This window comes from Arachis ipaensis, chromosome B03, assembly GCF_000816755.2.
Source record: "Arachis ipaensis cultivar K30076 chromosome B03, Araip1.1, whole genome shotgun sequence".
In the NCBI taxonomy this organism is placed as follows: Eukaryota; Viridiplantae; Streptophyta; class Magnoliopsida; order Fabales; family Fabaceae; genus Arachis; species Arachis ipaensis.
In genome coordinates this window covers 17,376,974-17,387,196 of record NC_029787.2, presented here as the reverse complement: position 1 = coordinate 17,387,196, position 10,223 = coordinate 17,376,974, and the positions used below count along the sequence as shown (strand labels likewise).

At 33.9% G+C, this 10,223-nt stretch overlaps 2 protein-coding genes across 5 annotated transcripts in view; both read right to left on the bottom strand.

The window, feature by feature from the left end:
• The window catches only part of LOC107629962 (glutamate receptor 3.4), a 4,873-nt gene extending 689 nt beyond the window's left edge, over positions 1–4,184 (bottom strand). Inside the window, exons 1-7 of one of the 4 annotated variants that reach the window (XM_016332934.2) lie at positions 3,982–4,184; positions 3,123–3,590; positions 1,575–2,917; positions 1,149–1,426; positions 858–889; positions 353–762; positions 1–44 (exon numbers count right to left, since the gene is read on the bottom strand). In XM_016332934.2, coding sequence (XP_016188420.1) covers positions 1–44; positions 353–762; positions 858–889; positions 1,149–1,426; positions 1,575–2,917; positions 3,123–3,432 — 2,417 coding nt within the window. In that variant the 5' untranslated portion in view covers positions 3,433–3,590; positions 3,982–4,184. Of the gene's footprint in view, positions 45–352; positions 763–857; positions 890–1,148; positions 1,427–1,574; positions 2,918–3,122; positions 3,591–3,981 lie in introns of those variants that run through there. The other 3 variants (XM_016332935.2, XM_021118311.1, XM_016332936.2) reach the window with 3 other exon arrangements.
• LOC107632702 lies at positions 5,788–6,808 on the bottom strand. The gene is made up of 2 exons (XM_016336368.1): positions 6,707–6,808; positions 5,788–6,576 (listed from the first exon to the last, which is right to left on the bottom strand). The coding sequence occupies exons 1-2, from the start codon at positions 6,806–6,808 to the stop codon at positions 5,788–5,790; spliced, it is 891 nt and encodes a 296-aa protein (XP_016191854.1).

Sequence of the window (10,223 nt, the reverse complement as noted above, 5' to 3'; positions counted from 1 at the left end):
GCCGTTGACATGTCAACGGCGAGGGGAGAGTCCCTCTGGAATGCCTGTAACCAAATGAAACAAAAATGAGTACACAATTTCCACCAATCCCCAACCATATTGACGTCTAAATACAGAAGTAAATTACCATTTCTACCTATGAACATTTTAGAATGCTAACAAATTTAACCATAAATGAACGAAACTAGTTTTGTATCCACGAAAGATGATTTATGTGTAACAAAGTAGCCAAACATTAATTTAATTCATGGTTAGATTTGTCAGCGTGGTACAAAGTTAGTTTTATTTATTCGTGGATAGATAACTTGTATAGATAGTAATGGTAGTTTACTCTAAATTCGGAAATACTTACAAATCCCCAGCCACTTTTAGTGAACTCCTGGCCAACAGTTGTAAATTTGCACTCAGTATTGGCCATCAAGATCTCAATATAAGGAAGTTCATCAACAACCGCCACAACCCCTCCATTGCTCGGCCCACGCTGAAGAGCATCGATATAAGCCTCCATGTTTTTCAATGTAACTATCCTAGATTCTGCTATGTGGAGTTCATCTGTCAGATACTTCTTCACAAATGACCCGTCTTGAATTCCAATTGGTTGACTACTAGAGATCAAGCTATCAATTCCTTCGATCTGTGTCGATAACTGCTGCACGGTTAGGATTGATGTCAAGCTAGCTGTGTAGCTTGAATTGATAATCAACACCACAAATAGCCATATGATTAGCACCAGTCTCCCGAGAGCACTCACAGTGTTCTCTCCTGTGACAAGTCAAAGAAGCAAACATGAAAGAATTTTAAGGATTGTCATACTTAAAACTATAAAAAGGGAGTAAATGAGAATCTGAGGTACATACTGTGTGAGAAAAACATTGTTGACAAACTAAACCTGCAAAAAGAGATTTTCATTTGACCAAAATATGTGAGGTACCGTTGAAGTAAGCCATGCAACAACTAAAGCTTAAAAAAGGAGAATACGGCATAGTTCTATGAGTTCAATTTTGATTCATAATAGTGTAAAAAGTCTTGCATTCTCTCCAATTAAATTCTTTCTTTTGAACAACCATAAGTAGAGAGTGTGCAAAGTAATTACTTTTGCTGATGTGACAATACATAGGAAGGATTTCAAATGGCGAAAAGGTACTAACCAAAAGACTGTTATTAGTTGCTTCCTTGGTGGACCGCGGAACTCGTGATTGAGCCGGTGCTCGAGGATCCACACAACGGTTCCCACGAAAAGAAAGAAAGCACCAGTAACACACCACATTTGAGCTGTGAATGGCTTAAGGAAAGACCAGGGGCTTGACTTCTCCTCCTTGACAGGAACAACAACAACAAGCCCTGATTCCATAAAAGGTTGAGTAAAATCCACAAACCTTGTTCTGTTCATGACAATTGTAACATCTCCAACAGCTGCATCAAAGTTCTGAACATGGAAATCGCCAAAATAAACTATCACAATTTAAACATGTAGCAGGGTCCCAAATGTCCTTGATCTACTTAAGGAAATCAAATTTTATATTTAAGTTGATCTTCCAGATACTAACATTCATAATTAAGATTTAGAGACTCACATTTTGTGCAACTTGATCTACAAGATCATTGTAGCTAGGATTCCTTTCACCATTTCCATACAATATATATTGTCGTGGGACGGGATAAGCCAACAAGTTCAACGCCGCTTCAAAGACATCAATGCAATAGCCTTGTACTCCTGTAGGACTCTTGTCTTTGGCAACGAGCTCCTTGTAGCTTACTCGATTCGGCACTGCTATCCGCAATGGCTTTCCATTGTTGGGGAATACCCATCCTTTTGGTGTAGTTTTAGCATCTCCCGGCCATATCACACTATAAAGCTGTTGAGTGCTTTTAGAAGAATGGTTGGATGATTTTGCATATGAAATATCAGGAGCTACAACTGACAAACTAGAGTGATTAGACCAGTAACCAATTCTACGCAATCCAGATCCGACAATATTCAGAATATCATATGCCGGACGGATTAAATTCCTATCTGTATCAAACCCAATTCGACCACTCGAACCAGTGAAGTTTGTTCTTAAAATAGTTTGCAGATACTGAGGGCCGCTATCAAAAGTGCGAAGTGATTCTAAATGCAAGGTGCTTCCATTATTGTCATGCAATCTAGGGTCACTGGAGAAAGATATATTCCCACCTTCATTGAGAAAAATGTCAAGGGCATAAGCTGCTAACCAGACAGAATCATATGCATAGAATGCATAGGAATTGAAGCTTGAAGTCTGCTTGTCCTTTCGACGTTTCAATTTAGTGATCAAACTCTTCTTCATATCAGTATCAGGAATGTGATTGCGAAAAGCCACAACACCTTCTAGAACATTCATTGTGTCAGTGTCTGGTGTCTCGGATGAATCCAGAACCGAAGGAAGCCAATCTGTTGCAATCCAAACATAGCCATTGCTCATCATTCCTAGCTGCTTCGCAACACGAAAGATTGACAAACCAGAACCAGGATTAACATGTAGAACATAGATTCTTGATTCCATTAAGTTCACTTCACTCAACAAGTCACTGACATCACTTCTGTTGGCCCCAAGAGGGAGTGCAGCCTTATAAGAGATCTTGGCACGCTTCGTTGACAATGCATCACCCAACACAGAAATTCCATTCTTTCCATTATCATCATCTACAAAAATGGCAACTACCTCCCTCCATCTGAAATATTCGACAAAGTCAGCGATTGCATACATCTGATAGTAGTCACTGTGAGTGGTTCGGACAAAATATGGATACTGAAGTGCAGATAGAGTAGGATCAGTTGCAGCAAATGATAGAAGAGGTACATGAAGTTCATTAGCCACATGAGAGACGACATGAGCTATTGAAGAAGACTGTGGTCCAATTGTGGCGACGACATCATTCTCCATCAACTGCAGAGCTACATGATCAGCCAGATTAATCAAGCAATAATCGGAGATTAATTACTAATGAAGCAAAATGTTGTTGGCTCACTAAAAGTATTAACAAGATTGAGCTACATGGTTTTTGCATACTAATTGAAGAACTAAAATCAATAATTTATTACAAAATTGTTTTGAAAAATACCATTATTCAGTAACTAAGTATTGAACCAGAGGGAGTACCTTCCATTGTTCCAAGAAACCCATTGCAATTTGTGTCGTGAAAAATAACCTGAAGCTCAATGCCAGGGAGAATGCTTCTATTGGAGTTAATATCTTCTATGGCAGCCATAACAGCAGGTTTAGCAGATCTTCCAATGATGGAATCCAAAGTAAACAAGACTCCAATCTTCACAACCTTTGGTCTTGAAGAAGAAACAGTGGAATTCACAGTGGTATTAGGTGAAGGTCCTGTTATTCCCACTCCTTCATTGCGGAAAATCCACAAACACAAAGCAAGCATAGACAAAAACCACCTTGTTCCAATAACCATGTCTCCAAGAACAGAACCTTCCTTTTTAAGAAAACCTTGAAAATCCTTCCAAGTTCTTCAGCTTACACCAACATCATCAAAACACAAGAACTAAGAACCTTCTGTGAAATGCCAAAATAATCCACTCCAAGAATTCAGCTCAACCTCAGAAAACTGAACTGAGCACTCAACATAAAGAAATCTTACAACCAATTGTGGCTACAAAATCTGATTCTAAGATTAGATACCCACTCTTAAGTCTTACCCATATGGAAATAAAACAAAAAATACATTCTTTTTCACATGAGAGTATCCATACTTTTGTCTAAATATGTTCCAATCAAGGTAAGCAGCAACAAAAAGAAGCCACTGAATTTATTTAAATAAGGGTTGGTAGGTTTTTACTTTCTAGTTGAAACTGAAACCCACATGACTAATTTATTAATACATATTAGTTATGAAAATTGAAAACACAAACAATATTATAATATCAATAATCTTATAATCTAATCTAACAAAATCCTAAGAACAAATTATGAGGGGTTAAGAAGAGGATGTCTAAGATTTTACCTCAAGACCAGGTTTTGTTGCCAAAAAGCTAGGAACAATTCTGGTCTGGAACAAAGTGGCACCTAGTTACTGTTTCTTAACTTGAAGAAAAGAATCACTTACTCTAACATTTGAGACACATTCATTATAATATTAATAAATTTGAGCCATGTGCCAAGACAATATTTTTTAATTATTGTTTTTGGTTTCAATTGTGGAATCATTGGAGAAATGATGCTAGTTTAGTGGAAATTACCATAATGTGCATATGATGGTAGTTTCAATTGTGCATTGCCCCTCATATTTTGTATGATTGTTTTTGTCACATTGTACGGTTGAATTCAAGCCACCAGAAGAAGAAAGGTAGATAGTGTTTTGTAATGTTCCCGGGATTGGCTTGGATTTGCCATCTTTTAGAACTATGCAGATGTCAGACAGAAATAACTTAAGTGGGACCCATAAAGAGTGTTCAAAACTTAAAACACGTGGATTTTGTTTTCTTGTTTTATTTTGTCTTTTCTCTTTAAAATTATTAAGTATAAATTTTACACTTTATTTAGATAGATGATAGAAAATATTCCTTTTGAGTTATAGAAGGAGTTCATTTTAAATTCCATCCCATTATCTGTTCTAATTTGTTTCACAACTTTATGAAATTGAGTTTGTACCAGGGGCGGAGTTAGGAATTTTTTTGGGAGGGGCGAACATAAAAAATATAAGTTAAGAAGAGAGAAAAATTAAAAATTAAAAGGGAACTAAACTGAAAATTTAGAGGTTTGGGAGGGGCCATTGTCCCCCTTCCCACAAGTGTGGCTCCGCCACTGGTTTGTACCATTTGAACAAAATTTTCTACTAACACTCTAGTTTCGGATTTTAGTTTCATGCAATAAATCCAAGTAAACCTCGTTTTATCTTCCACAATTGTAAGAAAATATTTATGGCCAGCAGTAGATAAAAGTGAGAGTGGTCCCCAAATATCTATATGTAACAAATCAAAAATATATTCTGATTGTGTATTACTAATGGGAAAAGACAGTTTCTTTTGTCTAGCCAAGTGGCAAGAATCACAAACATGAGATGATGAAATGCATTCAATAAATGGAAATGTATTTTTCATGATTGACATTTTTTTGGATGGTAAATGACCTAGTCTAGCATGCCATAGAGTTCCTAAATCTTGCTGCACTGTGACATTTACAGAATGTGTGTTAACTTCTGGTGTAGTTAGTTTCCAAGGTTGAGCATCCATCACATAAAGATCACCAATGACTTTAGCTTGCCCAATCATCTTCAATGATGGGAGTACCTATATCTCACAAAAAGAATCAGTAAATTTTAATTCACAATGTAATGACTTTGTGAGTTTAGACACTGAAATCAAATTATATTTAAAGTGAGGTATGAATAAAACATTGGTAAGAATCAAATGTTTAGAGAGTTGCACAGTGCCACAAATGTTTGTTGTAGTGGTAGAACCATCAGGTAGATTTACCAAAACTGGTCTCATATAATGAAAAGTTTTGAAAGACTCTTGAATATAGGATGCATGATCAGTAGCTCCACTGTCAAGTATCCAAGAAGTTTTAGTAAAATTTGATGATACACTCAAGCAATGCCTACCTTTTGGTTGAGTAAGGGTGGCGGAAGAAGTAATGTGGTTTACACTATTTGAAGTTGGCATGCGTGGTTGTTGAAGGAGTGCTAGTAAGGTTTCCTTCTGATCTGGAGTCAACACAAGTACTGTATCATCGCTCTTTTTATCATGGTTAGAATCAGGAATCTCAGCACTAGAATTCTCAACTATCTCGTCAGTGCTAAGTTGATTGGCTACTCGCTGCTTTTGGTGAGTAGGAAGCCATTTTTCTTATAGCATGTCTCTGCTAAATGACCAATTCGATTACAGTAGCTACAAAACTTTGAAGTGTAGCCTCGACTATAAGATTTTTGATTTCCTCCTCTGACTGAATTTCGTCCACGGCCTCTGCCTTTTTCAGAAAATGAACCGCCTCCAGTTGAGGTTTGCACCTCTAAAGAATTAGTCACTATGTTGCTATTTGACGGGTCACAATTCAATTCTTGCTCTTGTTGGGTTAACATAGATAGTACTGTGTTGATTTCAGGTAACGGCTTCATTAGCATGATTTGTGATTTAACATTTGAATATTGCTCATTCAATCCTTTTAAGAATTTGACAACATATTCCTCAGAAGCATAGTCTCGAACAATTCGTAATCCACATGGACATCCATTAACACAAGCAACACAACTAGGAATAGCACGTGAATTTTCTAATTCTTCCCAAATAGCTTTCAACATAGCAAAGTAAGAGGTAACAGTAAGATCACCTTGTTTGAGTGCATAAAATTCTTCTTTTAACGCACCAACTCGAAAGTAACGACGTTTTAAATCATTCCACAAGTCTAGAGTTGAGCTAATCCACATCACGCTCTTAGCGATTTCAGGGCTGAGAGAGAGGTTGATCCAGGAGAGGAGAAAATTGTTACACCTATCCCATGCTTCAAAATTAGGATCACCTTCACCTGGTTTTTGAATGGATCCATCGAGAAATTTTACCTTGTTCTTCGATCTGAGTGCTCTCCACATATCGTGCGACCACTGATAATAATTTTGAGGTGTCAATTTAAGCGGAATTAGAGCCAAACCAGGACTTTTCTCCTGGATGAAGAAAATAAGGGCTAATCGGATCAGAAATTGCAGAAGAGAAACTAGATCTGCCAAGATGTGCCTGGAACTGAGAGAATTGACGCATGAAAGCGGTGAAATTCTCAAAATCTGCAGCGGAATTTGATGAAGGGCTTGCATTCGGATTAGCTAAATTATCTGCCATAGTTGGATAATACCATGTAAAATGATACCAAGCTTAAAATTCAAGTGAATTACAAAAATAATTATAAGAAAATAAGAAGGTTGGTGATGTACTCTCATGTCATTGAAATTTAAAGTAATGAAAGAAGAATTAAAAAAAAGTGAAAAGAGAGAATAATTGATTAAAAGAACTACCACAGAGTACTGAGTACCAATTACAATATATATATAGCAAAAGAGAAAATAAATTACTAACTAATAGTGCTATAATTATGTCTAACAAACTAATCAACTTGACAGCTATACAAAAAACAAACTCTATTATGTTACAAAAAAAAGTTCATATTTTTATTTATTTTCTTTTTTTATATTTTCTTTTTTTTTCATATTTTCTTAATTCAAACAATGTGTTAAAGAATGAAAGACACTAGACATCGAAAATATTTTAATATGAAAAGGTAGCCCCAAAATTAAAGAAATAAATTTATAATACTCAAAAAGATGTACGGATGGTTTGACTCGTCGATGTTGTTAATAACTTAATATAGTTGCAATATTATCAAAGTGTATTCTGTATGATTTGTATGGTTAATGCGGTGGTTGTGGTATTTAAAGAATTTTAACATTTAAAATCATAACGAGGATAATTTACATGAATAAAAGATTGGGGACATATATTATATAATTGTCTTATTTGGAATTTGCATACATATATGTCCTTTTCATTTTATGTAATTTGTTGCAACTAAAATCGATTTTCCAATTTACACCTATATCGTTTAAGGCACATTGTGTGAAAATTTTGCAAACACTTAATTTGTGCTTTATCACAATGATTTGTGGAGGAGAGAGCGCAATTCGGTTTGAATTCTAGGATTTTGTATCCTAGTAATTCGATGTAAGTAAAATTAAAATAAGAAAAGTATAGGTAGATAATAAAAATATTAAATAATATGAATAATAGATATATTAGATGTTTAATTTATTAGGTGTGTAGATGTTTATTCTAATATTAAGATTTAGGTAGATAATTTGAGAGTATACTATATTTTTACTTTATTAGGTCAATTTTATAGTTCATCGTTCACATTGTTCACAACAATTATTATCTACCTAGTAAAGTCTCTTAAAATAATATAAATTAGAGACAATGACGTTAATGACAACGATAAAATAATTATATTTGATATATTTTATTATCAATAAAGATTTTTTATATTTCAAAAATCACAACTTTTTCTTTAATTTAAGTGTTATTTTGATGGATACAAATTTTTTTTATACTAAGAGTCCATTATATTTCTCAATTTAATAATTTAATAACTGATTCGTCATAAATTTGAGTTCTATTATAATCATTTATTTGGTTAGATAACTAACTATACCAAATTATACCAAAGTTAAGAGAAAAAATATTATACCAATATATTTAGGTCCATTTTGAAGCTTTAAAAGTTATTTTTTTTGAATTTTTGATTTATTAAAAATAATAGTATTAATATTGGGTACAATTTTTAAAATCAAATTGTAGCTTTTTAAAAAGTTATTTAAGTATTTATAGAGAAATTAAAAAAAATTTACTTCTCTCGTAATAAAAAACTTTGTTAAGTTTAAAGAACTAAATATAATTTAAAGATGATTACTAAAACATTATAAATTGAATTAATAGCAAAATTATTTGTGTGATTTGTTGTGTTTAGTGTGCAGAAAATAAATTAATCACACTTGACCCAAAAAGTATGAAAAACAAGTTCATATTGCATCTGCTCCAATATTAATTTAAGGTGAGTTCTATGGTAGTTTTTACTATGGTACCTAAATTGCCTAACTTGCTTTTAAAAGTAAAAAATAAAATATTTAAAATTTATTAAATATTATCTATTTGCCTTTTTTAGTAAGTTAGATACAATTTCAAAGGTATCATAGCATTCACCTTAATTTAAACAAAGCACTCATATCATATGATGAATGGCAATAAAAGCAAGCAACCTGAACAATAAAAAAAATGAAAGAAATCTAGTCCAAAATCAAACCTAAACTCAATCAATGGTCCTTACTCAAATCCATTCACTCCACTTAGCTACTAACTCGGTAATTCAATTTCATTTAAAACACATCACACCTCACCCACCAAACCAAACTCTTTTTTCTCTCTTTTTTTCTTTCATATCACACCACCTAGACTCTGAAGCAAAAGAAAGAAAAAGGAAGTTTTGAGTTTGGACACAATTGAAAAAAAAAAAGAAAATTTTCAAAACCAAGCAAAGAAGAGAAGGTCAAAGGGACTATAGCAAAAGAAAATATCACATCAAAAAAGTAAATCAGAAAAGGAGGTTTCTACATTTGTGCTTCATTGAAGATTGCTGAAAAAATTCTCTTTGTTACGAGCACCAATTTAAAAAATGAAGAAAGTAAATATGATGATGCTCTGCTATGTATCAATGCTAAAAAATTAAACTTGGGGCCAAAGTAAGAAGAAACGGTCCAGATTCAAGAGGCAAGATAAAAAAAGTTGAAAGAGAAGATTGAAGGTATAGTTGCATGTCTGATTCAGTCACTACTTCTACTCTCTCTCTCTCCTCTGTGAACGCCGTTGCTACATCTGATTTTGGAGAAGAAGTCAAATAAGGTGCTGAAGCAAGTTTTAAGTCCAGAAAGCTTCATTCCTCTATTAAAGAGATGAATGACCAAGAATTGAAGTAAGGAGTGAGAGTACAACATTTGAGTTCCCATAGCTCACTGAGCTGTTTATTCTTCTTCTCCTTCATGATTTTCATTGGGTATCTTTTTTTTTCAATTTAGTCTTTATGTGTTTCAATGGTGAGGTTCGTATGAAAAATTCATGGAGTGGAAAAAGGCAAAGGGCTAGACTTGGAGAAAAAAATTATAGTTATTCTAGAAATTCTTTGTAAGTTTTTCTGTTTTGTTGTCATGATCGCTATCTTGAGGGGATTTTCTTACAAGTTGGGTTAGTATTTTGCGGTTAAAAAGTTAGGGTGAGTTCCTAGTAAAGTCTAGTTTGGGTTAGAAACTGGATTTGTCCCATATAGGATTGGTTAGAATCCTAGGGAGAATTGGTGACTGTAATCTATTGAAAGATAGTGAAATTCCATCACAATTGTAATAGAGACTGGATGTAGGCTACATTGCACTGAGTAGCTGAAATCAGGATACATTTGTGTGTTATTATCCTTTCTCTTTTCTGTTTCTAGTTCTGCATTAACGAAAACAAAACAAAAGTATTTTTTGATTCTATTATCATACAACTCTTTTTTATTACTTTCTTGTACGTTACTCAATTTGGCTTTTATCCGTCAAAAGACAAAACCACGATCTTTCTAGTTTTCACTTTATTATATCTCAACTAAATTTAAGGTTGAAAACAAAATTAAAAAGAGGCTAAGATTCAACTCTCCTTTTTCTGCCTTTGATAACTA